At 34.6% G+C, this 19693-nt stretch overlaps 1 protein-coding gene and 1 pseudogene across 10 annotated transcripts in view; one reads left to right on the top strand and one right to left on the bottom strand.

Annotated features, from left to right (window-relative positions):
- Window positions 1-19693, top strand: part of GABPB1 (GA binding protein transcription factor subunit beta 1) — a 103033-nt gene that overhangs the window by 35508 nt on the left and 47832 nt on the right. For all 10 annotated transcript variants that reach the window (XR_009185103.2, XM_058294210.2, XM_004471549.4 and 7 more), the window contains exons 2-4: window positions 10844-10951; window positions 14909-15076; window positions 16905-17099. Coding sequence is in view for 9 of the 10 variants with exons in the window: in XM_058294210.2 (XP_058150193.1) it covers window positions 10844-10951; window positions 14909-15076; window positions 16905-17099 (471 nt within the window). In the remaining variant the exon portion in view is untranslated. The remainder of the gene's footprint in view (window positions 1-10843; window positions 10952-14908; window positions 15077-16904; window positions 17100-19693) is intronic.
- LOC139438199 (voltage-dependent anion-selective channel protein 3 pseudogene) lies at window positions 1628-6702 on the bottom strand (annotated as a pseudogene).

Raw genomic sequence — 19693 nt, forward strand, 5'->3', positions numbered from 1 at the left:
TATATACAGGGAAGCAGGTGTAGCTCAAGTCATTGAGCACCTGCTTCCCATGTATGAGGTCCTAGGTTCAATTTCTGGTACCTCCTAAAAACAAAAAATCCAACTCTAATTGGGAACAGATGTAGCCAGTGGTTGAGCACCTGTTTCCCTTGTACGAGGTCCTGGGTTCAATAGCTATACTTTCTAAAAAAAGAAAAAAGAAAACTATATACAGTGAAAAGGTATTTGTTGTAATTTTATTTTTATGAAACTATCTGTTCATATTTGAAGAGTCAAATAGTTATATAAGGCTTATGATAACAAAACTGCACAGTCGCTTCTGCTATCCCTTCCTACTCCAGAACCCTCCTTCCCAGAGGACTCCATTTTTTTTTCTTTTCTCTTTTTTTCTCTTTTAATTTTTTTAATTCATTTTGTAAAAATATTACATTCAAAAAATATGAGGTCCCATTCAACCCCACTCCCCCCCACCCCACCACTCCCCCCCAAGCAACACTCTCTCTCATCACCATGACATATCCATTGCATTTGGTAAGTATATCTCTGGGCATCGCTGCACCTCATGGTCAATGGTGCACATCATAGCCCATACTCTCCCACGTTCCATCCAGTGGGCCCTGGGAGGATCTACAATGTCCGATAATTGTCCCTGAAGCACCACCCAGGACAACTCCAAGTCCCGAAAACGCCTCCACATCTCATCTCTTCCTCCCATTCCCCGCACCCATCAGTCACCATGGCCACTTTTCCCACACCAATGCCACATTTTCTCTGTGGACCTTGGATTGGTTGTGACCATTCCACATCTATGTCAAGAGGAGGCTTAGATTCCACATGGATACTGGATGCAATCCTCCTGCTTTCAGTTGTAGGCACTCTAGGCTCCATGGTGTGGTGGTTGACATTCTTCAACTCCATGTTAGCCGAGTGGGGTAAGTCCAATAAATCAGAGTGTAGGAGTTGAAGTCTGTTGAGGCTCAGGGCCTGGCTATCATATTGTCAGTCCAGAGATTCAAATCCCCTAGGTATATCTTAAACCCCAGCACCAACTACAATTCCAGTAAAGTAGCATGAAAGCCTTGTGAAAAGAGATCCCATCTGTGAGGACTCCATTTTTTAAGTCTTTTACCTCTTTTCCTCTCTAGTATTTCTCTCCATATTTCCAAATAGCAAGTTTATTCAGTTCCTTTCCTTTTTTTTTTCTTTATCTTCCAAATGTGATGGATTTATTTTACTCTGATGCAAAACCAAAGATTCCACTACAGCACAGAGACCAATTTATTAAAAGATCGTGAAAAAGTGGTGTGGGACATGCAGGACATAATGTACAAACTAGGAGATAGAGTCATTCCTTTATTACGTGACACACACTGTCACTGAGGAACACATTTAAAATAACACTGAGGAGCTGAACTGAAATGTAGCACAAACATGACAACTTCCATGCATCCCTTCAAGTACCTCCCTTACAGTGGACTGGAAACCTCTAGACTTTGTATAGGGATGATTACAATTCTTTGGAAGAATAAAAAGTTCACATTTTTGAAATTTCGCAGAAGAATTTTAAGGCCATAAAGTGGGTTCATTTCTCTCCAGGGACAAATCTGATATTCTACTCAAAACCATATTAAGTTTTTAGTTCACATCCAAACCCAACCTTGTGATCTTCTGCATTGAAGTTCTTTCCATTGATTAAAGCTGATAGGGTAAGTTTGACTCCTGGTTGAAGGGTCTGAGTATATATAATCAGGCTGGCATTATTTAATTTAGCAGATAAGAGAACTTCTACAATTCATCTTGTATTTAACAGCAATCTCAAAACTGTTGTTACTGCCAAGCAAGATTTATTGAAGTTTAGATCTTCTCATTAGCCTTTTGGTAGATAGAACCCCCAAATACAGTGCCATTGTTCATATGAGTTTACAGCTGGAAGTCTGCAGCCTTATAACCTAGGGTGAAATTATTCTGTGACAGTTTGGATTTTGCTGTGTCAAAACTCATAGCCCTCAAGCCAACCTTCAAGGGCCAATACAGCCCAGCCATAGATAGTTGGTGCAGAAAAATCTATATCAACTTACCTACAAAGACTGAAACAATCCCGTTTATAAGAGGCATTCAGTTTCCCACTCTTGTTTCCTTTGTTCGGTTCAAATGTGGTATCAAGAGTCCCTTTAAACCCTTCAGCCAACTTATTCTCCAAAGAGATTTCTGTCCAAAGAGTATTGTCTGTGTTCCATTTTTGGGTGAAGGGTCAATAGTTACAGATCTTATATTTGGTCTCTAGGTTACCTGACGCTTTCCCTGTATCAGTGTAAGCATGACAAGAAATAGAACATTCCACTCCACTGCAGGCCTTGGTTTTCAGATCTATTTTGACCACACCAAACCATTGTAGGTTACATATCCTCTGTTGAAGACATCTTTGGCAGCCTTTCTGAGGTCACAGTAAGTCCGTATGTTACATGTATCTCCAACTAGAGGGCTATCTCCGCTCTGCCAGGGCAATGCTGAAGGTATTCTTCCTAAACTGTTTCTTGATGTTTCAATTTTAGATATCTTTTGACTATCTTCTTACGAACATGAAGCTTTGGCTCTCAAAGTATCCCATGCATATTTTCCTCACCCTTCATGCTTTCAACAGAATTATATAAAAAATTATGCTTTGATCAATATTCAGTGGTGATTATGACCCTGAAGCTTTTATTATTAGCTTGAGTCATGTTATATACTGGGATATCATTTCTTGTATAATTTGTTTTTTCCTCTGAAAAATAAGTTGCTTAAATTTTTTTTCTTTGTCTCTTGCTTTGTTTTCTTTTATGCACCATTAATCCATCCCAAACTCTCCACCAGAAGTTTCATTGTCCTCTTTGGACAATTATCAGCCTGTCTTTTCCCTCGAGACTTCCTTCCTGGAACCTGTCCTCTTACACCCTTGGAGTCTCTCTTCACCATCATCTGGGAGACTCTCTTCTTCTCTAATTGTGTTGAATCTCTTGTTTCCTGAAGCCTGTGATTCTTCTTTCTGTTTTATACTTGGTTTTTGGTAGAGCACATTCTCTAGTGGCTTTCTGATAGAAGGGTATATGGAGATAATTTTTTAAAGATACTATATATCTTAAAATCTCATTTTACTTTAAAGTTTTTTTTTTTTAAAGGAAAAAACCCTCTTAAGTAAAATGGGAATGGGGAGAAATCCAAATATACCAAAATTCATATCTTCAAAAGAATTATACAGGATACGACTAATCTTAAATCCTTAGAGGCTATGCTCCTTTATATCCCACAAGATTCCCAGTGTTTTCTAATTTACAACACAAGGAGAAAAGTTAAGAATATGGGTCTTATATTTGGACTGAAACTAGTCATCTTTGATAAATCATTTTATTTCTCCTTGACCCCTTTGCAGAATGGAGACAGTAATTATCTTAGTGAAACTGTTTGGATTAAGTGAGACAATATAGATAAATACTAAGCACAATTTATGAAATGTATGTGACTAAATTTTGATGCTCAAGAATATTTTCATATGTACATGGCCATAATAAGCTTAATTTTGCTTAAAATTGCTATTAAAATACTGTTTCAACATCTTATTTTCTTTAAAGAATTACTAAGCTTATTTGTAATCTAATTAATTTTGATGAAAAGTTTTTTTATAAGTGTTTATTTTTAATTACCTGAGTAATATAGCTCATTATAGAAACTTAAAAAATTGAGAAGAATAGAAAAAAGGAAGGCAATTCATAATTTTCATTACCCTGGCATTTTTCTCAATTTTTACGCAGTTAAGATCATAGTATATTTACAATTTAGAAACCTATTTCTTATACTGTTATATACTATCTGTAAATAATACTTTTAAATGACCACAATATTGTATATAAAAGATGTCTTTTAAAAATAGATACATAGGGAAATATTTACAGATAAAATAATATAATGTGTAATACTTGCTTCAAAATAATACAGGTGAACGGGAAGTGGTATTATTTAAGCTACGTTATGGCCGTATAGGGATTCATTATACTATTGTGTCTACTTTTGTATATGCTCAAAACACTCCATAATCAAAAGTGAAAAAATAAAAATAAAAAACTGTGATGTTCTATTGTGACATATCTTAATTTCTTTAACCATTGTTTATAGTTGGGTATTTCAGTTTTTCCCTATTTTAAATACTATTTCTATTAATATGGTTATCTTTCAAATAGTTTCCTTATGATGGATTTATATGAGTAGAATCACTAGGTCAAAGGGTATGAACATTTTAAAGACTTTTGCATATATCATGCTAAACTGCTTGATAAAAAATTTTAGAAGAATTTTATTGGATCTATAATTACTTGTTTAGAAGAGAAGTGATATACCTACTTTATTCTAAAATGTTTTATGTGAGACCAGTTTATTATTAAGCATATTAAGACATTTTCTCAGTTTTAAAATTCATACATTCTTATTTAAGAGTGCAATAACCATTCGCATGGAATAGAATACAGAACTACAGAATTTTCATGTCTAATAGATAGACTCCATAATTCTTAAAACAGCTCTATGAGCTATGAATTACAGAAATTCAAAACAATACAGACTTTAAGTATATTGTGAATGTATATTTAAAAACGGTTATATAAATATTACCACAATTTTTAAAAATGTGATTAGAGGTAGTAATTTCTTTTTCCACTAGATGGCCCTCTCAGTATGTGCTTTTGAGCAAAGAAAGGTAAATTGGTTTGTAGATATTTTAAAGCCTCTGTATAGATCTTATTAAAATACATTTAAAATGTAGTTAAAATAACTGTGTCTGAGTATGATAAACTTTCTTAGAGGTAGTACAGAAACTCAAGGTGGAATTTATTGCTATTTTTATTCTTTTTCTCAAGAGAGCAAGAATATTAAACTTCAGTATCATACACATAATAGATTTGCAGTATTTTTTAACATTTCTTAAAATTTACTGAATTAAATTTTGCTTCTTCATTTGATTGTGGAAAAGTTATTTGCCACTCCAAAAATGCAACATTTTTATTACTAACTCTTGAATTGGTTTTATTTAAATTCAACGCTTTTAGCTATTGAGCTGCATAAAACTGAGTTCTTCTAAGGGTCAGAATTATTCTGTTGTTTGTGGTTCCTGTCAGGTAAGAATCAGAAGTAAAATTGCTATATTTTGGTGTTTACATTATTTTAAGTTTTACTAATTGTCTTAACAAAATTATAGCACCCTCAGTTTTGGTCTTTTTTGATCTCACATGTATTTTTTCTCATCGATTTTCATTCATGTCAGATCCCTTGCCACCTTTTATATACATATATGTATTGTGATAAAACATACATAACATAAATCGTTTTAACATTTTTAAGTGAACAATTCTGCGACATTAAGTACCTTGACAATGTCCTATAACCTTTACCACTATCTGTTCCTAGAACATTTTCATCATCTCAAACAGAAACTGCATCTATTAAGCAATAATGACTCATTTGCCTCCTTCCTCAACTCATGCTAACCATGATACTGCTTTTTGTCTCTATGAATATGCTTATTCTAAGTATTTCATATGAGAGAAATAATATAGAATTTGTCCTTTTGTGTCTGGCTGACTGCATTCAACATGATGTCTTCAAGGTTAATCCATGTTGTAGTATGTATCTGTACCTCATCTCTTTTTAAAAAATGTTTTAATCTTTTAAAAAAATATTTATTTTCAAAGATTTATTTTTATTTATTTATCTCCCTTTCCCCCCACCCCCCACCACAGTTGTCTGTGCTCTCTGTCTATTTGCTGTGTCTTCTTCTTTGTCCGCTTCTGTTGATGTCAGCAGCACGGGAATCTTTGTTTCTTTTTGTTGCGCCATCTTTGTCAGCTCTCCGTGTGTGCGGCACCATTCCTGGGCAGGCTGCACTTTCTTTCGCGCTGGGCGGCTCTCCTTTCGGGGCGCACTCCTTGCGTGTGGAGCTCCCCTACGTGGGGACACCCCTGCATGGCACGGCACTCCTTGCGCGCATCAGCGCTGCACATGGGCCAGCTCCACACTGGTCAAGGAGGCCCGGGGTTTGAGCCACAGACCTCCCATATGGTAGACGGACGCCCTAACCACTGGGCCAAGTCCGCTGCCAAAAATATTTAGATTACATAAGTGTTACATAAAAAATATAGGGGATTCCCATATGCCCCACTCCCCACATTGCCCCCGTTTATTCCCATTAACAACATCCTTCGTTAGTGTGGTACATTCATTGCAATTGATAAACACATTTTGGAGCTTTGCCACTCAGCATGGAGTATAGTTTACATTGTAATTTACACTCTCTCCCACCCAATTCTGTGGTTATGGCAAGATATATAATGGCCTATATCTGTTGTTGCAGTGTCATTCAGGACAATTCGTAAGTCCCGAAAATGCCCCCGTATTACACCTGTTTTCCCTCTCCTTGACCTCTGAACCTCCAGTGGCCAATGCCTCCACATAAATGATCTAAATTCTTCCATTGCTAGAATCACAATAAGTCTCTAGTAGAATTATAGTAAATCCACTCTATTCCATTGTTCATTCCCTAATCCTGAGGATTCTTGGATGGTGATGCCCACTCCACCTCTAATTGAGAGGGGGCGTCAGTCCCATAAGGCTGATGGATGGGATTCTCTTGCTTACAGTTGCAGACTCTCTCAGGTCGTTGGTATGGTGGTTGTCCATCATCACTTCTTTGTTACTTGTCCTAGCGGGGGAGTCCAAAGAACTGGAGAGTAGGTGTTGCAACTCCATTGAGGCTCAGGGCCCAGCTGGCACATGGACTGCACAAAGAGTCAAGTCTCTTTCAACGTACACCTACCACCTCCAGCACCAGCTAAGCTGATGCCATCTTGCTGGAACTCCCACTTCATTTCTTTTTACAGCTGAATAATCTATTGGATGTTTATACCAGATTCGTTTATCCATTTTCCTGTTGATTGACACTTGAGTTGCTTCCACCTTTGTCTGTTGTGAAAAATGCTGCTATGAACATTGTGCAAATATCGGGATGTCTTTCCATTTATTTGGGTCTTCTTTAATTGCTTTCAATAATGTGTTATAGTTTTGAACATACCCTCTTGGTTAAATTTATTCTTAGGTATTTTATTCTTTTAGATTTTATTATAAATGGAATTATTTTCTCAATTTCCTTTGCAGATTATTCATTACTGGTGTATAGAAACAAAACAGATTTTTGCATGTTTATGTTGTACCCTACATCTTTGCTGAGATTGTTTATTTCTAGTAGCTTTCTTGTAGATTCTGTGGGGTTTTCTATATTTAGGCTGGAGTCATCTGCTAGAATGGATAGTTTGACTTCTTTTCCAGTTTGGATGCCTTTTATTTCTTTTCCTTGCCTGATGGCACTGGCTAGATCTTCCAATATAGTTTTTAAAAATAACAGTGGTGATAGCAGGCACTATTGCTACCCTTTAACAATAAATATTTTGTATTGCCTCTCTTGCTAATTTGAAGTGAAAATAATAGTTATTACCTATGTGCACAAGTTTAAAAAATTCATTTTAATCCCTAGCTGAAATATAAAGGAGAAATAAGAAGGAAAGTGATTTATAATAAAATGCATATTTCACTATGTAAATTCCCATGCAGACTTTACTAGATGACACAGCGAGGTAATCAGATGCTCGTACATGTATATAGAATCACTATGAATGTGATAGCTATATCACAAGCTGATTGATATAATGTTATGTTGGTGATCCAGTTACTGCAGTTGGTGACATGGTTTTCCAAAATGACAAACAACTTCTGGTAACGTTCTGAAGAAAACAAATAGATTTATAGTATGGTTGTATTCTGAAAAAAGTGGGATACATAACCATTGTGGAAAAAGTTTGTTTACATGTTAGTTAAGTTTCAGTCTTAGATATATTCAGTGCATACTTTGAAAGTCACCCAGAACCATGGGGCAATTCTTTGTCATATGAAGACTATCCATAGTTAGGTAACTATGGCAGTTCTTTGCAGGATCTCTAGTATCCTTGTTCATTAAATGCTAGTGGAGCGCCTCCCTCTCCTCCAGCAAACTCCATATCCAGAGGGCTCTCTAGGGGGCAGTGCTGCTATTACTAAGAACCACTGAGCTAGAAGTTTCCAGTTACATTGATCTATACAGCTGTAATAAAGCCAAAATACTTAATACTTAAGTAAATACTTAAGAATGATGAGTTTTGTATGATTAAGACAGTTGCAGAATGATGGGAGAAGCTGATTTCTTCAAAAGCCTTACTGTTTTGTCATGATTCATATAAGTAGATCAATAAGTTTAAGTCCCCAATGTGTTGCATTTTCTTTTTTTCCCATTCTTCCAGTTTAGTCAGTCAGGAGTTTATGACTTTCCTTAATGTCATCATTTACATAGTTGGCAGCTTTACAGTGTAATTTGTTTCTTAAAAAACACTTTTTAAATTAGGAAGATAATATAGTAACATTACAGAAAATTTGTAAAATGGAGGAAGAATTCCCCATAATCATTCTACCCTGATGGTTGTTAATACTTTTCAGTATTCTGTTTTTATATTTATGTTTTTAACATTCAAAAATTATTTACGTATCTTACCTTTTTCACTTTATGTGGCATCCTGTTTTTGTTATTATTTAACTGTAAAACTATTATTTTAAATTTCTTCTCTTTTTCTTTAGCTTCCACAGTTTAGCCATTTTCCTACCTTTAGATTATTTTTATTATAAATAATGATTATATATAATAGACACATGTATGCATATATGTGTGTGTGTATAATCTTTATTGAAAGATGACTCAATATATTGAATTTATTTCTTTAGGGTGGTTTCTCAGAAGTGGGATCATTGATTGAGTCAGTAGGCTTCAGTGTTTTTGTAACTTTGTTAAATATTACTGAATTGAATTAAAAGAATAAAGCTGATCCAGTTTATATCACAACAGCATATATGATGTGTCAATATATGAAAAAATCAGTTTTGTATCACCCTTAACTGCATCAGGAATTACTTTTAAAGATATTTACATTTATCTGAATCAGGCTGAACATTTTTTGTTTACACTTGTGACTTATTTCTGCTTTCCCTTTTGCTAAATTTATGGTTATGTTCTTTGACTATTGATCTGTTGGGTTCTTGGTGTTTATAGTTTTCCTTTTTCCTTTTGAGTCAGATCTTTTAAATAATTAAAATATTAATGTTTCTTGCAGTCATTTTTGTGGTAGGCATTTTTCCTTGCTGTCTTGATTTTATTTTGATTATTTTTGTTTTTTCTTAATACATAGAGGTTTCACTCTTTTATGTTATGGGACTTAACACTTGATTACCTATCCATAGAAGATAGTATGAGAGGTCAAAGAAAGAACACTAGATAGAGTCAAGAAATGAGCATTCTGGAAAGAGATACTTGTAGTACATACATGACAGAGGACTCATACCTAGAATATATGTAAGAACTCTTATGAATCAATAAGGAAAAGGCAGAAGCCTAACCTCTAAAAATGGATAAAGATCTTCATAAAAGATATCCAGATATATAAATCATCTGGCAATATGTTGTGCTGAATAAATGCTAACTGATTATTTATTACCTATGTAGAACATATTTAAAATGTGTATTTCTTGGGAAGATAACATATTTCATTGTAAAGACAAATTTATGTTAAACTCTGGTCATCTATAGAGCATAGACAACTCTACCAAGTTATGAGAGGATGGGAAGAAAAAAAGAAAGGAAACCAGATATTCAAGGGTGAAAATGCTGCAAATGACCATGTGGTTGTTTTTCTTATTCTACAGCATAAGGATATATTATGAAATATTTTTGTCCTTACAAATGGAACAACTCTTAAGAAATTCTTTCCTGCCTTATGACAAATGCCTGTTTTAGACATATACATCTAACCTAATCATTTGCATGAGCCTTCCTGTATTAGCTTCTTTTCCTGGTTTTTCCTTCTATTCTTGATTGTTCCCATTTTAGGGAATATACTAAAAGTTAATCAGCTAAGCATGATTCTCTATACTTTCAGGGACATCTTTTCTTATTATCACTCCTTTCAGATTCCCTAACACCTTTCTCATTATGTAGTATATTTTATTCCTTCCTGGTGTAGATTAACCTTTCCAGGAACTATCTGTCAACTTGTTTTTTAACACACATATTCATCTCCCCTCCTTTTTGGGTTGTGTCTGTTCTCATGAAATTGGGATTCACTAGGCATCCAGATTTTCCTCTCTCATAACTTTTTTCTCCTTGACTGTTTACCTAATCCTCAAAGAGTATATACTTTTCTAGACAAATTCATACCCCAAGTACACTTTTTTTCCTTGTATAGATCTCAGGTGATCCATAGCTCTCCTTCCTCGTAGCTCTTATATTCTGTTTGCCTTTTTTCAGAACGCTGCATACCTTGTCCAGCTGGATAGTCTTTCTAGATTTGGAAACTTTCTTATCAGAGCTGTCATCCTTAAACATAGATATCTCTGATAAATTCAAATCTTTGTTCACCTACACACTCCTGTGATGATCTTTTTCTAACATATATTTCTGTATATCTTATTCAAGAACATACACACAGCCTAAGCTGGGACATTAGGCTTTTCGGATATTTTGAATTCAAGATATAGGATATCCTTTCTTGTTTCTTAATAAGAATAAGATACATACTTGACCCAAATATAAATCGATTTTTGTGGTCTGTAGTTTTAAATTAACCATACCACAACCTTTTGAAGGAATAACTGAGAGTTAACTTATTAATAAGGACAGGAGAGAAAATGTTATGTCATAATATATAAATGGAGATGTATTTGTTAAGTTCATCTGTGTTTTGTTTAGATGTCCCTGGTAGATTTGGGGAAGAAGCTTTTAGAAGCCGCACGAGCAGGTCAAGATGATGAAGTTCGTATTTTGATGGCAAATGGAGCTCCTTTTACTACAGACTGGGTAAAGAATGATTTTAATGTTTTGGTGATTTTTTTCCCTCTCAATTTAGATTTTTCAAGCTAGAAATTTAGACAGCATCATGTTTATAAATGGTAAAAATAAAAACAAAAAACTTTTCGTAAATTTATTTGCAGCTTTGGAATTATAGCTATATTTGAAAAGAAATGGTTAGTATCATGTTCTTTGATATTGAACACCTTATTCAAATGTTTTATCCACAAAAGGGTTTTTCTTTTATATGGAGTGCAATCATGAGATGAGTGTAAAATGTAGCTGTTTGGATTTATTTTACAAGTCTTATAAATAGCACAGTCAAAATTTATAATTTACAAATAATTGATTATTTCATGTGGGAATAAAACTGTTTAAAAAACCCCAAAGAAATAATAGATAAAAATTGGAAATAGTGTTATAACTGCTCCTGGGGAAAAAAAGTTAGCATTTTAATTTATTTATTGTATAAAACTATTGCAAACATGACCAAAAAGGAAGGAAAGAAAGGGAACAATTCTTTGTAACTATAGGTGGTTCTGAGGAAGACAGAACATTTAATTGCGGGGTAAGTCGAAAGAGAAGTCTTGGTTCTATGGAGGACTGGGAATCTGAATTAACCTTCCCATTGATATCAGCAAAAAATTCTGGATTTTTTGATTTGGTTGTTTTTTTACTTATCCCTTGTTCTATTTTATTTTTCATTAAAAACAAAACTATGGGAAGTGTGAATGTGGCTCAAGCCTTTGGGCACCTGCCTACCACGTGAGAGGTCCTGGGTTTGGTTCCTAGTGCATCCTAAAAAGAAGACAAGGAGACACAGAAAGCAGACAGCGAGTGCAAATAGGGGCGAGAGTGGGTTGGGGTGAGGGCGGAAGGAGAAATAAATCTAAAAACAAAACAAACAAAAAAACTAAACTTTTTAAAATTAGGGATCATTTCAAACATATATCAACCCCTGTATACCTGCGTCCAATTTCAAAATTTTTTGAATCATGCCAAGTCTTGTTTCCTCTATAACCCCGTCTGCTCCTTGCATTCTTTATTATTTTAAAGCAAATTCCAAGAACCATGTTGTTTCATCCATAAATATTTCAACATCTATCTCTAAAAGATAAAGACTTTTGATTAAATAATTTTTAAAAGCTCTTAAGTATATTATCAAGTTAGAAAGTAAGGGATTATCAGCCTGAAAAAATAAGTCAGAGAAATTTTACCCTGAGAGCTAAATGCTCTCAGTAAATCTTAGCTAAGCATTTGCTTATTGGTTTTCCTTCCTGGCTGACATGGGGTATTGAGATAAAGCCCTAGCACTACCCATGGAGAGAAGCCTGATAGGAGATCCTTCTCCCATAATTTTGGAACCCCAAAGGATCTGTACTTTCAGTATAAAGGTAAATTAGAAATACTCTCTCCCTGCTCCCTACCTACTTCTGTCACTGCTCTAAGGAGCTACAAGGCCTTGGCCTACTTGAACTAAAGCACTGAATAGAGAGAGGGAAAGAATTTGTTGATAAGAATTTTTAATCATAAGCCATCCCTTACATATGCTTGCAGCCTGGACTCATAAATACCTGTGCATTCTGAAAAACCGTAAACTGAGAAATTAAAGGGATCTTGGAACTAAGGGGTATACCAGATTCCTGGCAGAAGCAAACGAATATCCTCTCCGGAGGACCCTACTTTCATTCCAAGCTTCGCATCTACAAATGAAATTCCATGGAAAATGATAAGTCAAAAATAACTAAACTAAGAAACACTAGGTAACTTGAACAATATCCCACTGAAACTACTGACAACAGAAGCAGACCTATAAAGACTTTAGATAAGATTTTACTAGATTAGAAATAACTGAAGAGAAAATTAGTAAACTGAAAGATAAATAATGAAAAACTTACCCAGAATGCATAAATAGGTGGAAAATATAACAGAGCCATGAAGGACAGTGTGAGAAAGTCTAGGATGTAGTAAATCATAGATCTAGAAGAAGGAGAGTGGCAGTAGGGATAAAATAATTTTGGGATATAATGGCTGAAGATTTTCCAGAACTAATCAAAGAGGACAGCCCACAGATTCAAGTATCCCAACAAATCTCAAGTGGTCAATAAAAAAAATCTATATCCGGACACATCACTAGAGGTCAGGGTAGGTGATACTGAAGTACATAAAGACAAAAGAATCTTAAGAAGGATTAGTTTCTACCATACATAAGGAATTCCCATGGATCAATAATAAAAAGATAAACAAGACAATAGAAGAATGGGAAAAGAACTGAATGCAGTATATTACCAAAGAAAAAATTTAAATGATGGGTAAAAAAAGATGTTCAACTCCTTTAATAATTAGACAAATGCAAAGTAAAACCATGAAATACTATTGCATATCTATTAGATTAACAAAAAAAAGTCTGGCAGTACCAAGCATTGGTGAGGATATGGTGAAGTGGAAACTCTAGGATACTTTTGGTGGAAGCGTGAATTGGTATAATCACTTTGGAGGTCAGTTTGGCAGTAAAATTGAACATGTATACCCTACCAACCCCAAGAAGAACTCTTGCTTATGTGCCTGATTTATGTACAAGATAGTTTTTAGAAGCAGTATAACAAAAATAACAAAAACTGGAAACAACCCAGATTGGTTAATTTAATTGTGGTATATTTATTCAATGAAATATTACACAGCAGAGAAAATTAATGAACTATGCATAGATTTTTCAACATGGCTGGATCTCTGGAATATAATGTTAAGCAGAGGAAGGCAAGTCACAGAGAAATACATGCAGTTTGATTCTACTTAAATGAAGTTCAAAACAGGCAAAACTGAAGTATATTATTTAGGGATGCATAAGTGTTAAATAAAGAAAAACAAAAAAATGTTTACCGCAAAATTCAGACTTATGGGATTGAGGGAGGGTTTTGTGATCAGGGAGTGGCACGTGGGAAGATTTTAAATTACTTATAATATTTTATTTTTGGCTGTGGTGGTGATTTTTGCATGTTTGTTTGCCTTATTATTTTTCTTAAACTACATATGTGTATGTGTGCGTATTTTGCAGCAATAGCCAAAAAGAGCAGGTCTCAAAACATACAAAGGAGACCCTAATACTAACCGATCAAAATTATTCATTGCCAGATGAACTGTTGAGATACTTTCATTAAATATTAGAATATAGACTTGTAGAAAAGGCCAGTTATGGAAAAATGAAGGCATGATGAAAAGAAGGATTGTTCAAGAATCTTCTTTGATTTACTAGAATGACTTTCCTTTTAAAATAGAAGGTTTTTAATAGCAATAAAACAATTAATCCCAGGATAAATGAGTTCCATTTTTACCACATATAGAAAGAAGATACAGCATATACCTAGCTTTGTATAGTCGCTATTACTTGTGTGTCTTCAGATTTCTCTCTTGAAAAATGACTATACGAGCTCCTTTTTAAAAAGACAATCGAGATGCATTAATTTAAGACATGCAAAATAGTTTTGATCCACTTAATGTAAAAATGTATACACTATTACATTTACTTGATATGAATTTTATAAATGAATAGAAATTGAGAAGTTTTATGTGATTGGCATGAGGAAAACATTCTAACATGCAGAAAAGCTTCTCAAACTCTAATTATGTCTCATTTATAAAGAAATTTGATTTTGTTTGGATTGTTTATCTGATAAAAAATAATGAAGGAAGCAAGTTTTAATTAAAACAAATACTGGCTTTTCTTCATCACTGAGAGGTATAGAGAAATTCTTGAAGGCCTTTATGAAGAGGATATGTTAAATATAAAGTGAAGTTATCTCTTTTGAGTTCTATGTTACTATGTAAACAGATAATATGTAAAGGTAACCTGTTTACTGTACACAGAAAATATCAAATAAAAGGCAGGACTAGAAGAATATTAAAAGGGGTTACAAACGTGGTGTGTTTTACGTTTTGTTTTGTTTTTGTTTTTGTTTTTTTGTATAGCTGGGAACCTCTCCACTTCATCTGGCAGCACAGTATGGGCATTATTCCACTACAGAGGTACTGCTCCGAGCTGGTGTGAGTAGGGATGCCAGAACGAAAGTGGACCGGACTCCATTGCATATGGCAGCTTCTGAAGGCCATGCCAGCATAGTAGAGGTTTTGCTTAAGGTATGTGCCTGTTTTTATACTTTATACTTTTAAAAGTAAGCCCCCTAATGCTTTATGATTTTATAGGATGGAGAAAGAAACTAGTTTTATTGAATGCTTACTGTTTTATCTAGTTACGTAATTTTTTTGTGTGTGTAAGCCCATTAAGTGAAAATTACCTTAAAGTTTTCTTTAGTAGGGAAAAAAACACTTCCTCTGAATATATTCTTAGTTAAGTCAAACAATTGATTTCTTAGACCTTGGTCTACCCTGTAGTGAGGGGGTACAATTTTGTCTTTTTACCTTTAACTGTACTCAATACACTGTTAAAATGCTCATGGAAGGGAACATTAGGTTTGAATAATTAACACACAATTAACAGATAATATGAATGGGTGACTTTTTTTTTTTAAATCACTAAGTGCCAAAGAGTGATATAGAAAATTCTGAAATGGACCATGATAGATTTGGACGTTATTCTCAATCCTTATTATCCTGGCCTCTAGATCAGTGCTATCTAAAAGAAATGTAGGGAAGCAGGTATGGCTCAACTGATAGAGCATCCACCTACCATATGGGAGGTCCAAGGTTCAAACCCGGGGCCCCCAACCCACATGGTGAGCTGGCCCATGCGCAGTGCTGATGCATGCAAGAAATGCCCTGCCATGCAGGGGTGTCCCCTGTGTAGGGGAGCCCCATGTGCAAGGACTGCACCCTGCATGGAGAACCACCCTGTGCGAAAAAAGTGCAGCCTGCCCAGGAATGGTGTTGCACACATGGAGAGCTGACGCAGCTAAATGACACAACAAAAAGAGACACAGATTCCTGGTGCAGCTGACAAGAATGCAAGCAGACACAGAAGAACACACAGTGAATGGGCACAGAGGCAGACAATGGGGCGGGGGAGCAGAGAAATAAATCTTTAAAAGAAAAATAAAAGAAATGTAATGCAAGTCACAAATTCAAATCACATGTAATAAATTTTCTAGTTACTACTTTAAAATAAGGAGAAAGCAATTTTAATATATTTTATTTAACCCAATATACAAAGTATTTGCATTTCAACATGAAATCAATATAATCGTTATTAATGAGATATTTTACTTCATTTCTTTGAAATCCAGTGAATATCTACACTTACATTACATCACAATTTGCATTAGCCACATTTCACGTGCTTAATAGCCACATATTTCTAGTAGATACCGTATTGAACAGTGCATGTCTAGATAGTTCCCAATTTAAAAAAAAATAGTAACAGTACTGATGACCATTTATTGAGCCTTTATATGGCAGGTGCTGGGGTGCATACTTATTTTGTTTTTAATTTTTTGTTGTGGTAACCTATATACCACATGACATTTCCCATTTTAACCACTTTCAAGTATAAAATTCAGTGGTGTTAATTACGTTTACAATGTAGGTCAGTAGCTACTTTTTAATTCCTTATTGCACTGATTTTGAAAATGAAGGATATTTTTGCATAGATGAGCTCCTATAATGACATTAAAAAGAGATTTGGAGGAATGCTTATAGTTTTCCATCCCTTTGTATGCTTTCTAGTTCTTTCTGCCTATATCTGGGTGACTGAAAAAATAATTACCAGCTTCCCAATTAATTAGGAGGAAAGCAGTTAGAAAAATCGGCATAATAGAAAAATGATTACATGACAGATGGGTGGTGGGATTCCTGGAATGTATGTATAGATTATTCAGCACACACAAAAATAGAGTTGATCATAACATTGGTAGCAAACTCTTGCTTTAAGGCATAGTGACTAGTAATAACATGATAGGAATTCATTAAGTTTCACATTTTAGTAATCTCTTATTTTAAAATATTTTTGTAGCATGGTGCTGATGTCAATGCAAAGGATATGTTAAAGATGACTGCTCTACATTGGGCCACAGAACATAATCATCAAGAAGTGGTGGAACTTCTAATCAAATATGGTGCTGATGTACACACACAAAGTAAATTTTGTAAAACTGCATTTGATATTTCAATAGACAATGGGAACGAAGATTTAGCTGAGATTTTACAGGTAACTTTTGGCTTTTAATTTAAGAAAATGTACAAAAGAAAGCTTTATAGGTGGGTGGATCCCTCTTGTGGATGATTTAAACTATTAGCTTGTAGCTTTTCATTTTGGTCTTAGTTTGGTTAGGCCTTTTTGTTTTTCACTTCCTCATTGTTCATTACTGTTCATTTTCCTGATGATAAGACTACAATCTTTTAATGTAGCATTAGAAGATGTGATAAAGTGATTACTTTCTGTGTTTTAAGTTCCTAAGTTCCTCTTCTTGATGTATTTTTCTGTTAATTATTTTGTTGCGTATTTGTGTACTATATGGGTTTATCAAACAGTATATATTTTCATTAAAACTTTTTTTAGCAACCATAACAACATCCCTGGAGTAAGTGGTACAATCGTTATAATTCTGATTTGTTTCTTTTTCACCATTCTTAAACATCTATTTATGAGCATATTAATTTCTGGCTTTTACCAGGTGTTATTACTAGTAACCAACATTACTTCTTTTTTCTTTAGCTAGGTGACGTTGATGTAAATTATCTTCTTTACTTCTTCTGCCTCTTCTTGCCTTCCTTCCCAGTAGAACTTTTCCTCTTCAAGATTACACAGTTCCACTGAACTTTAGCTAATTACTTAAAATATGTTCAATGTTTAGGAAAATGAATTTTACCATACTCTTTCCATTCCTTCACTCTTAGGAGTGCACTTTGGGTGTTAGGGTTGAAGATGAGCAACAGTTCATTGGAAGGTCATAATTCATGTATGTAGTATAATATATTGCTGAATATAGTATCTAGAGGGCAGCAAAACATCTTTTTTTAAAAAAATATTTCATTTATCTTCATTTTCACTTTCTTTGTTTATTTTTCTGAGGTACCAGAACCAGGGATTGAATCCTGGACCTTATATGTGGGAAGCTGGCGCTCAACCACTGAGCTACGCCAGTTCCCCTGGGTTGGTTTTTTGTGTGCTTTTTGTTTTTTTGTTTTTTGGGAGGTACCAGGGTCCAAACCCAGCTGGGAAGTAGGCACTCAATTGCTTGAGCCACATCTGCTCCCAAAATATCTATTAAAAAAGTTTTTTTAACCTTCTATTTTGAAATAATTTCAAATTTACAGGACAATTGCAAAAACCATACAAAATTCATGCAGAAAATTTCACCATTCCCCTTCGCTCCAGATAGCCAGATCCATTGTTTCCAATACCTTGCTGTATCATTTTATCTATCTATCCATCATCCCTCTGTCTTCTGAACATTTAAGAGCAGGTTATAAACATCATACTCCTTAAACATACAATAGTTTCATGTATATTTCCTATGAAAAAGGATACTCATTTATGTAACCACCCTAAGTGCAATTATCATGTTCAAGAAATTTAAAATTGATATAATGCTTATATTCTGTATTCCAGTTTTTTCTTATGTTCCAGTAATTTCCTTTAGAGCCCTGTCTTCACCATTCTTAGAGCCTACCCAATTTTGTGTATTGCATTTAATTGCCATTATCTCTTTATTTTCTCTCTCTCTCTTTTTTTTTTTTTTTTGTAAATTATGGAAACATATATCTTCTACATAAATCATCCCATCCCAGTGCTTCCCAGTCATACCATTCAGTGGGATTAGTCACATTCACAATGTTGCAATACCCTCACCACCATCCATTACTAGAACTTTTCCTTCAACACAAACAGAAACCCTGCTTATTTGGATTTGACTCTTTATTGCCCATGCTTCCACCCCTGGTCATTTGTACTCTACTTTCTGTCTCTGTAAATTTACATAATCTCTGTTTTCTTTGTGATTACCATGGGGCTTGTTTTAACAACCTGTCTATAACAATCTTGCTTTGATACCAATTTAACTTCAGTAGTGTATATATACTATGTTCCTGTAGCACTTTGTCTCCCCACCTTTATTTAGTTCTTGTTGCAGATTACGTGTTTATACATTATGAGTTCCAACTCCATGATTTATCGCTACATTTTGTGCATTTGCCTTTTAGATTCTGTGGGAAGTAAAAAGGAGTGACAAATAAAAAATACAATAGTACTGGTGTTTATATTTACCCATGTTGCTACCCTCATTGGAGATCTTTATTCTTCATGTGGCTTTGGTTAATTTTCTAGTGTCCTATTCCTGTTCCTGCAGAATTCCCTTTAGCCTGTCTTATAGGGGCTTGTTTAGACCAAATCCCTTAGCTTTTGTTTATCTAGGAATGTCTTAATCCCTCCTTCATTTTTGAAAACTAGTCACACCAGATACAGAATTCTTGGTTGACAGGTTTTTGCTTTCAGTATTTTAAATATGTCTTCTTACTGCCTTCTTGCCTTCATGGTTTCTGAGGAGAAATCAGTACCTACTCTTAACTGAGGTTCCCTTGTATTTGACATGTTGCTTCTCTCTTGCAGCTTTCAGAATTCTCTTTATATTTGACGTTCAGTAGTTTGATTATAACATATTGTGGTGTGAGTCTTTTGGGTTTACCCTGTTTCGAGTTCAGTAAGCATTTTGCATGTGTATATTCATGTCTTTTGTTGAATTTGAAAAGTTTTTACCCTTTCTTCTTTGCATATTCTCCCTGCTCGATTCTCTCTTCTCTTCT

The sequence above is a fragment of the Dasypus novemcinctus genome, chromosome 3 (assembly GCF_030445035.2).
Source record: "Dasypus novemcinctus isolate mDasNov1 chromosome 3, mDasNov1.1.hap2, whole genome shotgun sequence".
Classification (NCBI taxonomy): Eukaryota; Metazoa; Chordata; class Mammalia; order Cingulata; family Dasypodidae; genus Dasypus; species Dasypus novemcinctus.